This window comes from Monodelphis domestica, chromosome 4 (genome assembly GCF_027887165.1).
Source record: "Monodelphis domestica isolate mMonDom1 chromosome 4, mMonDom1.pri, whole genome shotgun sequence".
Taxonomy (NCBI): domain Eukaryota; kingdom Metazoa; phylum Chordata; class Mammalia; order Didelphimorphia; family Didelphidae; genus Monodelphis; species Monodelphis domestica.
The window spans coordinates 313493744-313516202 of NC_077230.1; the positions used below are offsets into that span (position 1 = coordinate 313493744).

At 33.6% G+C, this 22459-nt stretch overlaps 1 protein-coding gene across 1 annotated transcript in view; it reads left to right on the forward strand.

Annotated features, from left to right (window-relative positions):
• Nucleotides 1-22459, forward strand: part of FREM2 (FRAS1 related extracellular matrix 2) — a 207239-nt gene that overhangs the window by 138375 nt on the left and 46405 nt on the right. The window contains exons 7-11 of the mRNA XM_007495371.3: nt 15245-15394; nt 17583-17792; nt 20659-20856; nt 21980-22144; nt 22235-22417. Coding sequence (XP_007495433.2) covers nt 15245-15394; nt 17583-17792; nt 20659-20856; nt 21980-22144; nt 22235-22417 — 906 coding nt within the window. The remainder of the gene's footprint in view (nt 1-15244; nt 15395-17582; nt 17793-20658; nt 20857-21979; nt 22145-22234; nt 22418-22459) is intronic.

The window sequence follows — 22459 nt, forward strand, 5'->3', positions numbered from 1 at the left end:
CAAACAAAGGAGACAGAGGCATCTTTTTTATTCTACACACAGTGTATCTCCTAGTTCCATCTAGAAATTATCTTATTCTAACAGGGCTCAAGATTCCAAAGCCTAACTGGGAAATTAAAAATTGATACCTCTTATGCCCAGAGGCTGACATGGCAGTCTAGGTTAAGTCAAGGTCAGTAATAATTAATAAGCTAGTGCTTTGGGTCTCTACAGCTGTATAGAGCTCTATATTGAAAAGGGGAACTAGTTTGCAAACTCTGATGTAGTGTGAGCAGATGAGACAGGATCCATCAGTCAAAGATATTCTTGGAATATGGGAATCAAACCATTGGAAATGGTGTTCTATGAATTGTTGAAGCCAAAAGAACCAAAGTCTAAGAAGAGGAGATAGAATAAGGAGCCAGCTAGAAAAGGGATCAAGGAAACTATAGTGGAAGTGATCAAGATAGTTAACATTGTTATCACCACTATGAGCTGCAGCTTCATTCTGATGGTCCAGGGCAGCCTTTTGGATATATATTTATTTTTCTGTCTTTTCAAAGAGGTACAATTCCACTTGTATAAAAATATGAGATGGAACATGTCTTTTTCAAGTTAATCAAATAAGCTGCATTCAAAAATAGGACATTTTAAAAAATATGTGACAATCAGTGATCTTAGAATAAAAATGTTCTCAATTACCGTAATTTCCATCTCTGCTGTGCTTTTCTACTCTTTACCAGCAATTCCCAAGTCCAATGAAACTCAAAAGGAATATTAATACTTAATTTAGAGCAAAGAGTGATGAGTCCTAAAGACCAAAAGTATAAAGATTCTTACAATATAAAACAACTTGTATAATCACTAGAAGAGAGATCATCAGGGAAAGAGAATGCCTGGTCTTAAGGCAACACTCAGGTGATGGTAGCAAGGACTAGTTAAAAGACACTTGCAACAACTTTTGTAAAACATAATTGCAGAATTATGGGACTTAAAATGGGAAGAGAATTTAAACCATTCAACCTATAAAATTTTTAAATGATGAAAATGAGCCTCAAAGACCTCAACATTTAAATATGGCCACACATCTATGTATGTATATATGTAGTAGAATTGGTGTTCCAACCTTAGTCCTCTAGCTCCAAATCCATTATTCTTTTCACTGGGTTCATGAATTTATATGCGTCCTAATTGTACTTAAAATGTATAAGGAAAAACACCATTAGATGGAATTATGTATCATACTGACACAAGGTCCAGTTTCTGTTGGACTCTTAAAGATGTGAAGGTCTTTCAAGGATGGCAGTAAGCACCACATTGCAAATGAACAGAATAAAATTTAGATTATTAGCATAATATTTAACTGTGTTTAGAATAAGTTTTCTTCCCTTGGAAAAGTCTTAGCAAGTAAAATTAATTCTAGTTACATATTTTTATAAGAGTAATAAAGTGATATAGCATTTTTATTCTTTATTCCATCATTCTATTTACCTGGTCGAATAGTTTGAAATGACGTTTTAGCCAGGTCTGACTACAAGAAAAAGAAAAGTTCAGATAGCGTATACTAGCACTTTGTTTAATGAAGCTTCAAGTTGATTTGGTCTGCCAAGTACTCAATTAGGATGCAGAAATCTGTTCATCATGAAGACAGCTGAAGAATTTGGAATCAATCCTCCCATTGACTCATCCAACTCAGTGTATGCCAATAGTTTTGACTACAATCTTGTGAAACTGATGAAAGCAATAGTAGGGGCTCACTAGCTAGTAATGTATAAATAATCTGAATGCAATAACTTTTAGAAAAGTAAACCTTTCCTTTTCACACCTGATTGACCTGAAATTTATCTCAGTTTAAGTTTCCCTTCAGGTATTTCATAAATAATCTATCTCACAGTCTTTGGAATTTTGCTGATGAGCCAAATTTCCTCAGTCAAAAAGCCCACATGGGGTTCATTCTTTGTTGTCTAGGAAAGAATTATGCTTGGTCTGAGGGATAATTTTCAATAATGTGAAACAAAAATAAGCTCACAAACCAAAGCTGTGGTTCTCTACATAGATGCAAGGACACAATATAATGTGGGAAGAACGAAAGATACTTTATCTTTTCGAAATCTTACTCTAATTTTTGCCTAGTAGTATTCCTTCTAGAAATCTAAAATATGACTTAAATGACATGGCTATTAACTGGATGTCACTTAAGTTAGAGAAGTTAAAAAGAATAACAAAGCAGAAATGGTCCAGTTGTTGAGGAAGCAGGAAGCATTATAGATCAAAGTTATTTAAGCATAATTGTAACTACCATGGGAACAGAAAGTCTTCCTAAGAATAAATGGGGGTGGGAGGGAGCAGCTACAAATGCAATATGCAAATAAGAGGGCTGGTACTGGAATAGACAACTATCCCCATATAGTAAAAAAAAATAAAATCAAGCAAGCTGTGGACTGCTGATTATCTGTATAAGGAAGTGTGTTAGGAGGAGGCATGGTTCTGACAGATCCATTGATGTGTGGAAAGGAATGTAAAGATTGTGAGAAAGAGGTCAATGCTTTGGGAGGTATAAGTAAAAATGGTATACAATGAGAGTAACCAAGAGGGGTCACTAAATGGAGTGTGTTGGGTCTTTGTGAATATGTTGTTAACCCTAGAGGGCTTAATTTCTATATAATATTGAAGTTCTCATAAATAAATGTGATGTCAGAGTATGGGCAAGTTATTAAGAAACAAACAAACAAAAAAGCAATCTCAAGCAAAGGATCCATTAAACTGTGAACTTGAAAGCAGAGTATTTTTTGCCCTTTTTTTTTCAAACCCTTACCTTCTACCTTAGGATCAATATTGTGTATTGGTTTGAAGGCAGAAGAACAGTAAGGTGTAGGCAATGAGAGTTAAGTGACTTGTCCAGGGTCACCCAGCTAGGAAGTGGCTGAGTCCAAATTTGAACCCAGGACCTCCCATCTCTAGGCCTGGCTGTCAATCCACTGAACCACCTAGCTGCTCCCTTTGCCCTTTTTGAAAGGCAAAAAATCTCTAGCATTTAGCATAATAGTTGGAATATTCTTTTTCTTGAGTCATTTTTTGGTCTTGTCCAACTCCATTTAGGGTTTCTTTGGCAAAACTAGTATGATTTGCTATCTCCTTCTCTAGCACATTTTTGCAGATAAGGAAAGTGAAGCAAAAATGTTAAGTAGCTTGCCCAAGGTCACACAGGTAGAAAATATCTGAGGTCTGATTTGAACTCGGGAAGATGAGTCTTCCTAATTCCAGGCAGGGCACTCTATCCACTATGCCACCCAGCTGCCCATCTGATACATAATAGGTGCTTAATAAAAGTTTGTTGATTTGTCCAGGAAAGGGAATAATCAAGAGAGAGAGATGACTATTAAAGGGGAACACTATACTTGGATAGAAATATGGAATAGAAAAAATGTCATCTTCCAATGTCTTCTCTCTTTACCCATAGACTTTTGCTGATTTCCAGCTAGGTAATATAGTAGACTGAATTCTAGACCTGGCATCAGAAAGACTAGATTTTTTTTTCTTTTTTCTTTTATTTTCTTTATATATTTTTAAAGTATTTTTCCATGGTTACATGATTATTTTCTCTCTCTCTCCCCTCTTTTCTGCGCTTTTTGTGAAGATCAAATTAGATAATAGCTGTGTAGTTTTAAGGCACAATGCCTGACCTATATAAGCACTGTACATATATGTGTGTGTATGTTTAAGCACTATATATTAGCTATTACTCATTAATTATTACATTAAATTTAATAAAATTCTAGAAAGTATTATTAAGGAAATGGTTTCTAAGCATTTTCTCCTCTCTACAATTCAAATAATTGCTACTCCTGCTGATTATCTATGGCTCATGTTCAAGAATTCCTAGTTCTATCTCTGTTGTCTTCCTTCCAATTTCATCTACAAATGCTCTCGGGGTAACCTAACTTAACTGGATTTCACTCTATGCTCTCTGGAAGCCAATTTTCTCCTTACCACAGTCTTTTCCTAGATATCGATTTGAAAACTTTCCAGTTCAATAGAACCTTCCATGACCTGTGCTTTAATAGCTTTTAAGAATCCAGATAACAATCCCATAATCAGAGAATGGAGACTTTTGTGGGAGTTCTCTTTTAACAAAACATAAAAGCTTTGTGTCCTTTTAAAAAATAAAAATTTATTTTTCCAATTGCATCAATTTCTCAGGTCCCTGAGAATCTGCTAGCCTATGAACTTCACTTTCTACTTTAGAAATATGAAAAATGCTATATAGAGTAAGTGATGAATTATCCCATGAAACAAGTAATTTCTTAAAGAAGAGAAAAAATTAGCAAAATCAATGAATACATTTATATGCATTATTCCAATAGATCTTTCACCTGTGGACTAATTTTCCTCTGCAAAGGAGTAGATACAAGAGTTTTCTCATAGGTCTTCTTTTGAGCCACACTTGTTTTCTTTGTAATTTCGCAATCTTAAAAATGATTGTTTTGTGTGGTTTTTATCTTGAATATATTGTTTCCTATCTCCACTTATTTTACTTTGTATCTATTCATATAAGTTCATTCAGCACATTCACTCTTTCTTATAGCACAGTATCATACACATGTACCACAATTTGTTTAGACACTCCCCAGGTGATGAGCATCCACTTTGTTTCCAGTTGTTTTTTTTTTTGCTACTAATTTAAATTCTCATTAAATCTTTGTCTTATCATTGATCTTTATAATTATATTCCCTATACATTACTTTCGCTTGGTCCAGACCTTCCTCTTACTACTTGTAGTAGTCAATTCTTAGGGTATAGATGTGAATTATTCCATTATCCCCTTTTAGTTCTTATCTAAGCACTAAGTGGCCTTCATTAGTTTTAAAGTTTTCTACCTAAGAAATCCATCTAGATGTCTGATTCCAAAATACAGGGGTTTATCTGACACATCTCTCAACGAACTAGAACATATGAGCATAATTTTTGAAGATAAGATAGCTTTATGTAGCAGTCAATAAAGTGGGACTTGATTCCTTATGTGTTTTCATATCTCTTTTTCTGGATGAAGCTTGGTTACAATGATTTTTAAAGCAAATAGTTGCAACATTTCATCATTTTGTTTGTTTACATTGCTGTTTGCTTTCTTGGTTATGCTTTACTTCATTTTATTTCATGTCTTCCCATACTTCTCTGTATTCTTTTTTCTTTTGGCACAATAATATCCCATTGTATTTCTTTGTTCTTCAGTCATTTCAGTTGCATCCAATTCTTCATGACCCCATTTGGGGTTTTCTTAGCAAAGTTATTAGGGTGGTTTTCATTTCCTTCTTCAACTCATTATACAGATAAGGAAACTGAGGCAAACAGAGTTAAATGAAAACTTGCCCATTGCCACATATCCAGTAAGTATCTGAGACCATATTTGAACACACTAAGATTCCTGACTCCAGGCTCAGAATTCTTTCCACTGTACCAGCTAACTTCCCTATCATTTTATTTCTACTTGATATTCAATTCATTTTAAATATTTATATATCCTATAATAAGAGCACTTTTATGGTATCTACCATATGCCCCCTTCCTTCCATTCCCCTGTTGGTTTACAGATTTCTTAGAATGACTTTAAAGGTCCATGAACCTGTATGTAATCTTAGCAGTAGCAAGGCAGCCTTTGATTTGGAATTGAGTACAAGATCCTTTTATTTATTCTGATGCCTGAACCACTTCCAGTTTATAGCAGAAACTTGCATTTTATGTGAAAACCATTATGAATTATACAAACCAAAGAAAAAAGTTCAAAGCACCTACAGCTACTTTTCTAATTTTGAATAAAGGTTGATGCAATAATTGGTTGAGGAAGTATTACTAAATGAATGATAAGTATTTCTTACATGCTGAACACTGGATTAAGTGCTGGGGATACAAACATAAACACAATTCCTGCCTTCAAGAAGCTTATTTTCTAATATGAAGACAGAAAAATAAGAACATCATGGACATGGTGTAAATCTTGATTTGGAAAGCTAGAGATGGATCCAGAGGAATAAATTAACACATGCGTTCAAGGAAGAGCAGCTTTGTTCATCATTCTAAACTGGCAAAGTGGGGAACAGGGTAGATTGGAATGTACATGATTTGACAGGACAGTAGACAAAAAATGATCTGGGAGTAAATGAAGGATCACTGTAACTTGTTTAGATGAAGTTGGCCACATACCAATGGAGGCACTTACCGGGCAGGATGCTAAGCCTCCAGGGCATAAGTTTCAGACATGAAAGAATCAAGTCTTCCAGAGAATGGTTACTGGATCCCATCAAATGTTAGGAAGTTTTTCTCTTGCAACAAGTCTAATTACTTCTTTGCAATTGATTCCCACTGCTCCTGGTTCTGTCATTTGGACCAAACTAAGTCCAATCTCCCTTCTACATAATAGACACCCTTCCTCCACAAATCTCTTATCTGTGCTAAAAAAATAAAAAAACTTCTTTCAACCAGTCTTCAAGGCCCTTTGCCACCTGAGTTTTCCTCATTTAAATCCTCTCCATTTTATCACTTCTACTGCCTTGGAAATTGCAAAGTATGAACAACCCCCCAAAATGCCCATTTAACTCTCTTCAGATATTGTCATGAATCCTGATAAACATGAAATTTACTTAAAGCTTGTACTGAACTTATTGTGATCTGGAGAAAGGCCAGATGAAAGGTTTAGAGGTAAAGAAGATTAACAGTAGAATCTAGGATGGCATTATCTTTCAGGGAAAGGCATGGATCCCAAATAGAAATCTGTAGGAAAATATAGGCCTTCAGTTATCAGCACATTTTATAGGTACTAACTTTTCTTCATTCCCTTTAAAAAGAAAAATATGGTTTGCAGATGACTAAACGAGCACATCTTTTTAATCTCCTGCATATGACAATTAATATTTGCCTTTTAAATTTGTCTTACAAATTTTGGACTTCAACTAAAATAATTTTGATCATGTTCTTTAAAGGTTAACTATGGACTCAAAACCTAGGTATATGTAGTAGTGGTGATAGGGAAAATGTTTATGTGTTAAATAAAGTAAATAAATATGAAGTAGAGAACACCTTCTTAACTAATTGACATATCAGCTCCTTTTCATAAAGGTTATTTTTTCTCTTTAAAAATGGAAGCTGCCTCTAGATTCAAATGGCAGTTGAGCAGACTCTTATGCCTGAGACATACAATATAGAAATGTTTTCTCCATTCTTGGTAAAAATCTATATTACCATCCAAGATCTAAATTCTTAGCCCATATATTAGCATTTTGCCCTCTTTGCATTTTACCCACTACTGCCTAGAATTAGAAAAAGTGAGTTTATTTGCTTCTAAAATATGTAGGGATAAATTTCTTTTTCCCCATATTCCCCTTCTTTTCAATACTGAGTAGAAAAGATTACAACACACATTTTAAAATTGAGTACTAAAACAGCTACTAACAGTCTTATAATACTATCTGGTGTATAAATATGCTATATATGCTATTAAGTATATTATACTATATTACTAAGTATAGTATAAGTATGCCACTATTCGAGGTGTACATAAATGAGAGAAAAAAAGATTTGGTTTGAGATAGCAATTAATACTTGTACTTTTTATCTCATGAGATAAAATACACTTATAAACATCAATACAGACAACCACAGACTTTATGAAAGAAAATTTGATTTATTTTTAATTCCCTCTGGGGAAAACAGTCAAATTATTTTCCTATTATCTCTGTGCAGGTGTGTTGCATAACATGCCAAGCCTCCTCATGACCCTCTGAAAGTAGGAAATTCATACAATCCTATCTGAGCTGTCTAGAGCAAAACTTGTCTCAGCCTTGAAAAGTTTATTAATGTTTAATGAGATAATACAATCTCTTTTATGGACATTGCCTTAATCTCTGCCCTTCCCTTCTAATACAACACCATCAAAATGCAAGGAGTGGTTTCATTGCTCTGGTAATGGCATACTGTATATCCCTAACTACCTTGAATGCTCCAAAGAAATAAATTAGGATAGATATATAAAGGTAACATGACACAGCAGGTAGACAGTCTTGGAGTCAAGAAGTCCATGTCTCTAACACAGACTAACCAAGCAATTACAAGTTTCAGGGCCCTAGGCAATTTGATAAGACTCTAAATTATTAGTCAACAGCTAACCTGAACCAGTGGAGTGAGTTTCCTCACCAGGGAGTTCTTGACCCAGATAAAATCACAGATTTAGATATGAAAGAGAAGAAAGAAGAGGAGTAAGAATGGAAAAGAAAAAAGAGGAGGACCCAAAAGAGGAAAGAAAAGGAGGAAGATAGGATGGAAGGGAGAAAAAGGGGAGATGAGAACAAGAGGATGGGGAGAGACAATTCAAGGAAAAGGGGAATAGAAAGAGGTCATTCATTTTTACTCCCATAAAGAATAGTTAGTGCTTGGAACAAGATCCCTCAATTACAGGTTATGAGCATATAGTAGTGGTGGTCATGAATAAATATTGTCAAGTATTAGAGAAAAAGATATAGAATGTATTTAGGAGAAATGTGGATCTTTATGTTTTTTATTATTCTTTCATTGGTAACTACAATTCAACTGAATTTACATTTACCAAACTCCTATTCACAAGGCATTGAGCTAGCTGCTGGTTATGGAGAGGTAAAAGGTTACCAAAAGAAGTCTATATGCTACTAGAGGGTCCAGTAAAAGATGACTATGGACAAGAAAATATTATATACAGTATATATATATATATATATATATATATATATATATATATATATATATATAGAGAGAGAGAGAGAGAGAGAGAGAGAGAGAGAGAGAGAGAGAGAGAGTAATATAATTTCAAAAGGAATGGAGTGCTAAAAACTGAAAGAATCAAGAAAGCTCTAATCTAAGAGTTCGTGCTTGGACTATGCTTTGGAGAAATTTTATAAAACATTAGCCATTGTTCTTTTTTCAGTCATATCTATAAGCTTTTAATATGCCCATATCTTGTGACATACTCTCTAAGAGCAGTCAGGTATTCTTTTACCACCACCACATGTATTTGCTTCTAATTATCTCTTCCATGATTTTGTTGTGTCCTTCCTAGTTTGAAGGCATTTTTGTTGGGGGTGAGGAGAAACAGATAAAAACATTGAATAGTTCTGCTTTCTTCATGACATTTGAAATCATTTTCTCATTCTCTCTGAGTGGCAGTCCTATTTTTTCTCACCTCAACTCCGAGAAAGTCTTTTTTCCCATTGGTATTAGTCATAGTTTTGAACTTTCATGATCTTGATATTACTCTCCAAACCCATGTATATTTTTGTATAAAGCCTCACCTGCCTATGTAACTTCATCAATTATTGGAGCACAGAATGTTACTGCTTCTTCTTGGACCTGGAAGCAACCAGGTATTATAGGAAAAGTTTCAAATCTAATATAAAACTAACTTCTCTGTAGATCTTCCTTTCCTACTGTGCTTTATCCTTTAGTCAACCTTCTGGTAATGATTATGATTTCCTTTTGTGTTTTTTTGTTTTCTCTATTGTTTCCTCCTTGAGAAGTACCTTTTCCATTATTTTTTTGTAAATAATTTCTAAATTAACAAAAATTTACCTTATATCCCTCCTACTTCCCATCTCCCATGAAAAAAGAAAAACACAACCCTTGTGACAAATATTCACAGTCAATTAAAACAACTTCCCACATTGTCCATGTCCAAAAAACATTTCATTCTTTACCTTGAGTCCATCTATCAGGAGGTGCTATATTTCATCATTAATCTTCTGGCATTATCATTGGTTATTGTATTGATCAGGGCTCTAAAATCTTTAAATGATATTTGTCTTTACAATACTATTATTTTCCTGGTTCTGCCCACTTCTTTGCTTCTTACAAGTCTTCCCAGGTTTCTCTGAAACTGTCCCCTTCATCATTTCTTCAACTCATTAGTATTCTATTCTTCATATACCATAATTTCTTCAGGCATTCCCAAATTGATGGGCACCTTCTTAGCTTACAGTTCTAAGGCAATAGAAAAATATATGCCATAACTTTTTGTGTATAAATGAGTCCATTTTTTCCTTCCTTTGGTCTCTTTAGAGTATAGACCTTGCAGTAGTTGGACCAAATGGTCATACATAGTTTAGTAACTTCTTGCATTCTTTCAAAGGAAATACTTCCTTGTTTCTAATAAACATGGAAAATGGAGTTTAATGAGGAAAATATAAATAACACTGTTAAATCAGAAGACCTTTGGGTTTTAACTACATCTTACTAGTTCTGTGACCAGTCACTCTCTTTGGGCCTTGGTTTCTTCATCTATAAAATAGGGATAATATACCTATAGTAGATATAATACAGGATTGTTAAGCCTACCAAGATGAGATAATGTACAAAAACTTCTTTGTAAGTCTCAAAGTACATCATAAATGTCAGTTATTAGTTTTCTTCTCACCTGATTTCCTCCCTAAGTAGAAAAGCCATCTTGAATTTGGGGAATACAAATAATAATAGTTAGAAATTACATATTTTTAAGGTTAAAGATGTAATGCACATACTTTAACTCATTTAATCTTCAAAATAACCCTGTGAGATTGGTACTTTGGATATTATTATTCCCATTTCATGGGAAAGCAAACCGAGGTTCAAAGAGATTTGACCTGCCTATAGTCATACAATTAGTGACCATGTGATTCAAATCAAAATCTTTCCTGACTCTAAGTCAAATACTTTACACATGCTGCATTCTATCCTACTATTTACTTGGCAGTGGCAGTAAACAAAAATATAGGTCACAGAAAATTTCCCCAATATTCTTTATACTTTAAGATTCTCAATCCTTAATTATTAACATTAGTAGCTCTTATGGTTCTCTGTCATGGCAAATTGCTTGAAAAGGTTTAGTTGCTGGGACCTCCTGAGCATGGTTTTCTTTATCATAGGTTTTTACCTCATTTATCTCATCATCCTCCACTTACTTGGGCAGCTAAGTGGCATGGTGGGTGGAACCCTTCCTGGTATAAGGAAGACTTGAGTTCACATCTGTCCTCAGACACTCACTAGTTATGTGACCTTGGGCAAGTCATTCAACCCTGTTTGCCTCAATCTCCTCATGTACAAAATGAGTAGAGAAGGAAGTAGTAGACAACATCATTGTATTTGACAAGAAAACCCAAATGGGGTCATGAAGAGTTGGAAACAATGGAATCAAGTAAACAACAACCTCTCCAAACTTGTCTAGGAGCCTTTGATCCATATGCCATAACCCTAATGCTAATGGAAGCTCTTCTAGATGTGAAGGCCTTGACCTAGATTCCAACTTCAAGTTCCTTCTCACTTACTTTATTCTCTTTTTTCTCCTTGCTAATTAGACTCAAGATACTAATTCCCATCTTTCTGCTTCATTTTCCTTTATTTTTGCTGGCTACTGCACATCAACTTAAGTAGGCACTTTCATGACATCCTTTTTCATAGTGTATGGCTAGCTTCCCAACCTGTCTTTGATCCATAATTAACAGATTCTTGCCAAAGCTCTAATGAAAAGATAAGGTATGCTTAGCTACTGCCTTTAAGGCTTTAATCTGGAATTCAAACTCTAACCACATCTTGTTTCTTCCTTTCTCTTCTGTATCTTCTTCACTGATCTGACTCCAGAGCCCTGCATCATTTTATTGCTTAATTACTTTAGCATCTTCAGTGCATAGGAATGACAATATGATAATACCTTGAGGGGGGCAGCAAAGTTGTTGGAAAGTTATTGTGTGAGTTTGTCTTAGCATTAGTAGCCTGAGCATAATTGTAGACAGAAGGGAGTCAGTTGAAAGGGGGGAAATTGAAGGTGGAAGAATAGGTTCAATGGTATAATGTTAATCCCAGGCAAGGAGAAAAGACATGTTTTAAAGAATACATAATTTGAAGTTTACAACTTGGCTCAAAGCTAAAAAATATCTTCTAATGCAACTGGACTAGATAATGTATTATCAAAATAGATAAACACATAACCCTCAATTTTTCCAAGAAGTGTGAAAGTGTGGGTACAAAATGTATTTAAAAAGCTTTGTGTAGCCACAAATTTAATAAATTTACCATCTATGTTGCTCTACAAGTTGTGTGTGTGTATTTATATATATATAGAGAGAGAGAGAGAGAAAGAGGAGAGAGAAAGACAGAGAGAGAGAGAGAGAGAGAGAGAGAGAGAGAGAGAGAGAGAGAGAGAGAGAGAGAGAGAGAGAGAGAGGAGGGAGGGAGGGAGGGAGGGAGGGAGAGAGAGAGAGAGGGAGGGAGGGAGGGAGGGAGAGAACAAATGAGATCAAGAACTGATTCCTTAAACACTGCACTGGAGAACTCTTTCCAAGTTGATATTAATCCATGAATAACTACCAAATCTTTATAACTAAACAATGATTGAATTCATCTCTTTCCATTATATTCAAAAGGTGGCTCTAGTAAATGTTTTGATGAAATCCAAGTATATTGTGTTTTTAGTATTCACTTTATATATGATACTAGTCTGCTAACTTGTTTTATGTTTTTAATAAACAAATGAATAAAAACATGAATTGTAGTGAAGTTCATGAATAAACAAAAATTGGCTGAAATTAAAGATGATAATTTAGTTTGGAATATAATATCTCTAGCACTTATCACAGTGCCTGACACACAGTAGTGCTAAAAATATGTTTGTTGCCTTGACTTTCAATTTGGTATCACCTTGGAATTAACGATAGAAAATTCTATATTTAAAAATTCAACACACAGAATTATTCATGGAAAAAAGATCAGTATAAGTTATATATGTTCTTAGGGCAGTGAGGTGGTTCAGTGGATTGAGAGTCAAGCCTAGAGGTGGAAGGTCTTGAGTTCAAATTTGACCTCAAACATTTTCTACCTATTGGACTCTGGGCAATACTTAACCCCCACTGCTAAGCCCTTACCACTCTTCTGTCTTAGAATCAATACATAATATTGATTTTAAGATGGAAGGTAAGAATTTTAAGGAGTTTAGTAAAGCCCAGATATGATATCTATATAACGCTAAAATGGATGTTTGGTTTTTAATGTTTAATTATATGAACCTATTGTAATATAAAGATGTCTTTTGAAGTTTTAAACAATGGCTAATTGATTATCATGTTCCCCTTAAGATATTCTAATCTAATGATTTTGTATCTTATCTGACAACTTGGGGAAAATACAAAGACTGAATAAGACTTATTTTTAAGCATAAATTGCTATATAGCACTATAAAACAAAGAACTTTTCAATACTGAATAAATCCAAACCCAATTGAAAATTTAAATAATTTAGTCATTCATAGTAAGAGTCTTCTTCATATAATTACTTTATTCCATTCACTTTTTTCCATTAGTATAATAGAGTACAAGTTAGTAGGGCCAAAATGGAATTTCAGGAATTATGATGGTAAAAGAGTTGATGTAAGAAGATTTCACATTACTAAGTAAGATTTCTTCCCTGACTGAATCACTAGTTGGTCCTTTAACCCAAAAACATAATTTATCCAATAATGTAGTTTGCAAGGGCTATGGGGGGAAAAAGATTAGTTTATTTCTTTATCAAATACCCTGGATCAAACTTGATGTTTTTCCTCTTAAATTATTTTGGGAGCCTTTCAGAAAAACCCAGATATGCTGTGGTTTGGGCATCTGGTCAAAATAAGAATTTTCCATGTAAGTTGACCTCTCCAGTCACTTTATCTTCACCTTTGTCTGCTTGCGCTGAAGTGAGAAATGTCAGGAATTTATTGGCTTGTATTTAAAATCTAACTTGACTAAAGTTAATAAGATAACACCTTCATCTATACACACACACTCACTCACATGCCCTGGCATCCAGAAGTGCAGAAACAGCTCAGGTTGAAAGGTTTAGAAGGAGGGAAATGTTTGTAGCAGATTTATCACCTGTTAGACCAAATTATGCAAAAAAATCTCTCAGTCTGGTCCTATATATTGCAAGAATTATCAAAAAAGACTATTTGCTCATGCTGCACAAAATATGAATGAGTTAAATTAGCCTTTTCTACTTCTGAGTTATTTTTTTTTTAGTCCAAATAAATGAAATAAGTGAAAAAATGAAGCAGTGCACAAAAATGTTTGTTTGGGTTTTTTACTTTTTTTATTTTTTCCTCTTTGTGAACCATTGGGGTTAGAGAATATGATAGACTAGGGTAGCTTAAATTAAAATCATATTCTCTGAAGCATGAAAATCAGGCTCACAATGGCCTTGTGTTTTAAGAAGCAGGGACTCAAGCTTCTTTTGGCCTGACGTCACCATGGCTTTAGTGTAAATCACAATTGATAAAGAGCAGCAGAATACAATAGATCATCCAAATTTTCAATTCACAACATATATGTAGTCAATCACTTAGTCAATTGACTAGAAGATATGCCTAATGTGACAAGAATCATCAGAGTTTCTAGCCCAGGAAATATCTTTTGCCTGTGAGTCAGGTAATGAAATGACTTTCTGTGGCTTCCAACTCATGCCTCATGTTCCAACCAGCTGTATCAGAGGAAGTTCATCACTATTACTGGGAAAAGCAGCTATTAATTCTGTTCTCCCCAATTCTAAGAGGCTCTAATGAACTCCAATGAGATAAAACCATTTCCATTTGTTGTCCAAGATTTCATATAGAGGAAACAAAGCACGTCACAACCCAGATAGATCTCAGAACCAGTCTTCCTGGCTACAGTAGCCAGTCTAAGAAAGTTTATCTTGAAAATGATCCATTCTCATGATCAACTCTGATAGAATCCTAAGAATTAAAAATGATACAAAGTCAGGTTTGGGGACAATGTGATTAGACTTGGGTAAGTCATGAATTAAACAACTGCATCTGCCATCCAAAACAAAGTCTCATCCCAGAAGAAATAAACCTGGCATCATATAATGATGTTATTTTTGGTTCAACCCAAACAAAAAACTAGCTGGCCTATAGGTAAATCAGTGGAATTCCCTTTAAACACTGGGTTTTGTAGGGAAAAAAATCAACCCCCATACTTTAGGATAGCCATTTTTTATGAGGCTTTTAGAAATTGTTATGATTCAGAAAATACAAATAACCACCAAAAGTTTCTACAAAGCCATGTAATAAGTCCTGTTTGGATGGGATTCTACTCTAGTAGTGGGGGGAGAAAATAATATTGTATAAGACTGATTAATGCCCAGGAACCTGGGTTCATAATTCAAGTTAATTTTCACTAACCCTATAGAGCTGAGAACTTGAAAAGGAAATAATAAACACATGTTTGGATTTCATTTCTTTCTTACCAGAGCCAACTTTCTACTTCGGTGCTGTTGAGTACTCTGTTGATGAGAGTGCTGGGTTTGTTGAAGTACACATCTGGAGAACTGGTACTGATCTCTCAAAGCTTTCTAGTGTCATGGTGAGATCTCGGAAAAGTGAGCCCCCATCTGCTGAAAGTGAGTCATTTCTTATACTAGTTCTCATTTGTTTGTTATGGCTTCTGATAAGACCAGGGCTTTCAACAGGGTATTATCACATTTAATTTAAAAACTAGCACTAGCTTTTCCACTTCTTCCTCATTTGACTTTAGGCAAGTCACAATCTGTCTAAACCTCAATTTCCTCATCTGCAAAATGAAGGAATACATGGACTAAATGAACTCCAATGTCATTTAGCATCTATTAATAATTCCAAGATCCACACAAATAAATTAAATTCAACAAAAAAAAAAACCACTCTTGCTCTTTATTAAAGACATTTTCTAGGTACTCTGAAGATAAATATCATCTGTACCACTGACTAGCACTGTGAAGAAAGAGTTTTATAGAACTTAAAAGTGCTATAATTTGTAAATTTAAGAAAACTAAGTAACACAGTATCATAGCTTATTTGCTTAATGGCATATTTCTAAAAATGTCATGATTACAGGTAAACATGAGACCTTTGGGCCATTATCTGGAACCATAATGAATTTATAAGCCTTAGACTTAAGTTTCAAGCAAGTAATTCAATAATCTTTTTCATTCAAGAGCCAGATATGTACAAAACAACTTAATTGAGTTGTTTATGTATTACTTGATTCTTTTTTTAAATAGAAAGATAAAAATCTGTTTATCCTCTTTTTAACAATTTGCACCACATTTCACTTAATGAATGCATCTAAATGTCTTTATTTTTCAATAAATTATTATTATTAATCAAGGAAGCCAGATTTTAACAAGTTCACTGAATGGGCAAGCATAATAACATGGCCGGAGCCTGTGAAAGATCAAGAGGGGTTCTCCAAAATGGAATTCTGGCAATACTACCATGAATGATCCTGAGGGAAGGGTATTGAAATAATTCAATGTGGCTCTGCAGAAAGCTCTCTGATGAGTTCACATTCAAAAAGAACATTTACAAAAGATGGAAGTGATGGATATAAAAAGAGTGGCACAGTCCTATGAGAAAATTTTCAGAAAAGGCTAAACCTAAAGAGAGCTAAAGGGTGGAAAAATGCAAAGGACAACAATAAGCCCTTTTCAAGCTGTTACAGGCAAGAATAAGGAAGGGCGTATTCTTGGCTTGGGGAAGAGGATGTGATGTGACTTTTTTTTTTTGTTCATTGATGCTTTACTATAAATGTAATATTAAACATTCATGAAACCAATTAAATTTGCTTTGTAGCTATTTAAAATTGAATAAATTAGTTTCAACATAAAATGTCCATAACAAAGTGTCTTTCATTCTTCAGTCTCCCTCAGCCTTCTTTGTCTCTCTATTAACTCCAGTTCTCTTTTCCTTTCACATAGAAATAGTGTTCTAGTCTGGCTCCTTTTGTGGAGGTCTGTAGTAAGGCATTAATTCAATTTCATTCTGTTTACTTCAATTGCTATCTCTTGCATTTGTATTTTGTGCCAACTCTGACACAGGGGCTCTATGACCCTGGGCAAGTCACTTCAATCTCACAATGTTCTAAGAAATTCTCCAAAACTTGAAGACAAGGTGCTTTTTTGCTTTGGATGAGAAAGTTTCCTCTCATAGGAATTCACTATGCAAGTGAAATCCCTAGCCCTAACCCTACACCAACTTCATGTCAGGCACTTTGGTAGAAGATAAGAACATAAAGTCAGAAACCAAATAGTTGCTGCCCTCAAAGACCTTAGTTTTCTGGATTATTTCATAAAAGTCCCTCAGGATTTTTTTTTCATGTTCCAGGTGTTTATTCATCTTAATTGTATTGTACTATTCCGTTTTTTAATGAGTCACTGGAGCTTTCTGAGCAGGGCAATAATAAGGCCAGATCTCTACTTTAGGAATAGCAATTGAATGTGGGAGAGAAAATGGAATGGGGAAAGACTGAATTCTGGAAAAACATTCAAAGGTCATATCAATACATTAGGACCTGACCATTGTACAAATGAGAGATGATGAGAGCCTTAACTAGGGTGGTAATTGGGTGAGTGGGGATTGCCGGGAGCTATATGAAGATGGGAGAGGAGGAAACAAATGAGATTTAGATTGGATATGAAAGATGAAAGAGAATAAGAGTTAAGATTTCTTAAGTTAAGATCTTTTAAACTTGGAATAATGGTAGGGTTTTTTGTTGTTGTTGTTGTTGTTGTTGTTACTTTTTAATTGGTTAATCTCTTATTTCCCTGATAGCTGGAACTGACTATGTGGGAATCAGTCGTAATTTAGATTTTGCACCTGGAGTTAACATGCAAACGCTCCGGGTAATGATTCTGGACGATCGAGGACAACCAATATTAGAGGGAATTGAGAAGTTTGAATTAGTACTACGCATGCCTATGAATGCTGCCCTTGGAGAACCCAACAAAGCCACCATTTTTATTAATGATTCAGCTTCTGATTGTAAGTATCCATCATGTTCACATTGTCCAGAATTTTTAGAGAGGTACCTCAAGACTATCTGAACATTTCTAAATTGACATATGAATTGGGTTCATCTTTTCTGCAGGTAAATTTCATAGAATTTTGCAATCTCTAAAGATATTTTTAATCTTCATCTCAAATCCGTAATTTTAGCAAGCCTGTATACTAATCATTATCATATCTCTTCTGAGAATTTTAAAAATGTAATCCAATTCAACATTTATCAATCTGCTTCAATGTGCAAAAGTTTATGCTTTTATTACCCTTAGTTCTCATGGTGTCTTTTCTTTTTTCTGTTGAAAAAATCCAAGTGTCATGTGAAATTATACAAATTAATTTTTTTGTCAGTTTTGCTTACGGTAATCACACTCCAAGAGTAAGCAGTGGCCACTTATGGAACAATTGCTAAATTTTCAATGTGAACATCAATACCTCAGAAATCAGCAAATACTCAGATAAAGACTGATTCATTCAGTTTTTGATTGTTGGGACTATATTAAATGATTGAAAATGCATTGAGCATCCCTTATTTTTTTTCTAGGTAGCTACTTGTTGAACATTTTACCAGCATATATTTGACCATAATAATATACTTCAAACTTGTTGTGTCTTTGGAATGAACTAATTATTCCTATTGATGGTGTTAGCTTTAGTTTTTATCCATTTCTTTAATAGAATTTATTTCCATGTATCTTAGCTCCTCTATCCTTCCTATACCATTTAAGCTATTACCTGATGAAAAGATATGTACATATGGACTGAGTCTTTTATGTTTCTATTTTTCAGTTCATTCTCTAGAGGAAGATATTTACAAGTTATTCTTCAAAATTAATTCTATAGCTATATTATTTTATTTTCCATATATTATTCTAATTCTATAGCTACACATATATTATATCTATATAATGTTCTCTTGGCTCTATTCAATTCATTCTTCTTTACTTTATGTGGGGATCCAAGTTTTTTTTTAAATTAACTTGCTCATCATTTCTTATGGCGCAGTAGTGGTCAATCACAATCATATATATATATATAATTTGTCCAGCTGTTCCCCAATTAATGGTGATCCAGTTCCTTGCCACCACAAAGAGAATTGCTATAAATGCCTTGAAGCATATAGGTTCTTTTCATTTTTTTCCCTGATTTCCTTGGAAACAGATTCAGTAACACCGTTGCTGAGTCGAGGAGTATACAAAGTTTTATAATTCTCTAGGCATAACTCCAAATTGCCCTCCAAAATGATCAGATTAGTTCACAGTTGTACTGTGTATTAGTGACCCCATTCATTATTCCACATCCCCTCCAACATTTGTCATTTTTCCCTTTTATCATTTTAACCAATCTGATATATGAGAGATATCTCAGATTGTTCTGATTTGTATTTCTCTAATCAATATTGATTTAGAGCATTTTATATACTTCTATATGGCTTTGATTTCTTTATCTGAAAATTGCCTGTTCACATATTTTCCTCATTTATCAATTCTTATAAATTTGGCTGAGATCTCTACATATTTTAGATATGAGACCTTTATCTGAGGAACTTTCTATATATTTTTTTCACAAATTTATGCTTTCCTTCTAATGTTGGTGACAAATTGGCTTTATTTGTATAGAACATTTTTAATTTATTGTGATGGAAATTATCTATTTCATATCTCACAATGTTCTTCATTTCTTATTGATTCATAAATTTCTCTCCTATCCATAAATCTGATAGGTAATATATTCCCTGTTCTTTTAATTTGCTTATAATATCTCCTTTTATATTTAGACCATGTATCTATTTGATCTTATCTTAGTGAATGGTGTAAGACATTGCTCTATACCCAATTTCTGCCAAACTATTTTCTAATTGTACCAGCAATTTTTAACAAAGAGTAAATTTTTATCACCCAAACTTGGATGTATACTTTTGTCAAAATATAAGGTCACTATAATCTTTTATTGCTGTTTGTTGTATGTCAGTTATGTTCCACTGATCTACCTTTTGATGTTTTAGTCAGTAGCAGATAGTTTTGATTAATATTGATTTATAATACAATTTTAAATATAAAATAACCTATTTTAATATTAGATCTCCTTTCTTTACTTTTTTCCTTAATTCTTTAGATATTGTTGATCTTTTGTTCTTCAAAGTGAATTTTATTACTTTTTCTAGCACATAAAATAATATCTTGATAACATAATTGAGGTCACATTGAATAAATAGATTAGTTTAGAAAGGATTGCCATTTTATTTATAATGGCTATACCAGCCCATGAACAATTAATATTTCTTCAATTAATCAAATCTGACTTTATTCATGTAAAAAGTGTTTTATAAATATTATGTTCATGTGATTCTTGGGTTTATTTTGGCAGGTACTTTTTTCTGTTTGTGGTTATTTTAGATAGGAAATTTCTTTCTGTACCTTTTTATAGGACTGTTAGGGACATATAAAAATGATGATGATTTATGTGAGGCTATTTTATATCCTGCTATTCCACTAAAATTATTGATAGTTTATACTAATCTTTTAGTTGATACTCTATGATTTTCCACATATACCATCATCTCATCAGTAAAAAAAGATCACTTTGTTACTTCTTTGCTCCTTATGATTCCTTCAATTTCTTTTTCTTCTCTTATTGTTATTGCTATTGCTAGCAGTCCTGCTACTATATTAAATAATACTGATGATGATGGGCATCTGTGTTCCATTAACTTTCAAGAAGATTGCAATTGTTTCCTTTTTATATGTCTCTAGATAAAAATGATAAAATGGGTTAAAATTAAATGTATGAAGAACAATTTAACACAAAAAAAGTTCTCAGAACCTTCTGATTTTTATTTACTTCCTAGTGCCTAAGATGCAATTTAAAGAGCGTGTGTACAGTGGTAATGAAAACGATGGCCAGATTGTTGCCATGATTTATAGGAGTGGAGATATCCAACAGAAGTCTTCAGTAAGATGCTACACTCGGCAGGGATCTGCACAAGTAATGATGGACTTTGAAGAACGCCCGAACACAGAGAGTTCCACTATCACATTCCTTCCTGGTAAGTTAGAACTCCAATTTGGGGTTTTAGCATGTTGAATGTAATGTCAGATTTTTTTTCTGACTTTTTTTTAACCTCTCATTCCACTTTTTCTTTTTAAAAAAATTACTATAAGGGATGGTTTTCTGGGAGAAAAAATTAAAATGACAAGGAATAATCATTGATTATTTCATTTTCATGGAACTTTTTCTATGTTTAAGAACTAAATACTTTTTATTTTGATTAAATTTTGACTAATAGTAAATTTATTACTTAAAAAGGAAACAATTACATTTTTCCATAGTTCCTTATCGATGCCAATTAATATGAAACGGCCTTCAGTTTCTTAATTTTGTTTTGTTTTGTTCTTTATTTTTACTAATTTATTATTGAAGATGTTAATTTTCATGATTACAAAGACATAAAATTCAGCCTTCTTCATCTCTGGACCTGAAAAATTAATGCAGTCACAGTTTAATTGACCTATCTTATTTTCATTTCTCCCTTTTCCAATCCACTTTGCATGCAAGTATTGAAATAATTTTCCTGAAACCTGTATTTAACAAGGTCACTTTTTAGAGCACCTAAGCAATTGCTTATGGAATAATTAAACATTCCTTAGTCTAGTATTTAAAGTTTTCTTTCTCATTCCTTAAATATATTTTTATTTGCTTAATTAAATATTTTCCAATTTCTTTTTCAGTTCCTTCAGTTTGTAACATTAGTCTACAATAGTTTACATCTGAAAATATTAGCAAACCTTTAAAAATCAGTAAGATCTTGAGTGACTTTAAAATTCTGAAAGTTTAAGGGTATGCTTGTGTTTTTTATTCTATTTTTCATAAAGCAGAAATTTAGGTCATATATCAAAAAATTAAGAAATCAATCCCGCTAACCTTTGTATGTCAATATAGGATGCTATCTATTGTGTTAAAGATATATGGACACAAATGGAAAATGTGAAATTTGGAAAACATCTGCAGTTTTCCAAAAAATATGTGACATAGAGTTATTATAATGGGCATTTTTAGAATCTCATAAAAAATCTCACCCACTTCCATTATATATTTTTTCACTATGTAAATGTGCCTCATGATTAGATTTTATGATAATGACTTACATGCTTCTTACATTCTCATTCCAGGTGAGACTGAGAAGCCCTGCATCCTTGTACTGATGGATGATGCAATCTTAGAAGAAGAGGAGGAACTACGTCTAGTTCTTGGTACCCCACAAAGTGAATCTCCTTTTGGAGCTTCTGTTGGCGAACAAAATGAAACTTTGATAAAGATCCGAGATGATGCTGACCGTAAGTAGATATTTTCTACAATCTAACATGAAGAAAGCATAGGGATTATGATTAATATAATCACTTTCATTTTATTTTTTTAAATGCCAGGAACAATTATTAAGCTTGGGGAAACCAAATTTAACGTCCGTGAACCAAAAGAGCCAAGTCAGTCAGTCATTGTGAAAATTCCTGTGCTTCGTCAAGGAGACACTTCAAAGGTTTCCATTGTGAGAGTGCATACAAAGGATGGCTCTGCTGTCTCAGGAGAAGACTATCTCCCTGTGTCAGAAGGTGGGCAGAAATCATACCTTCTTTTAAGCTGACAGTGTTTTT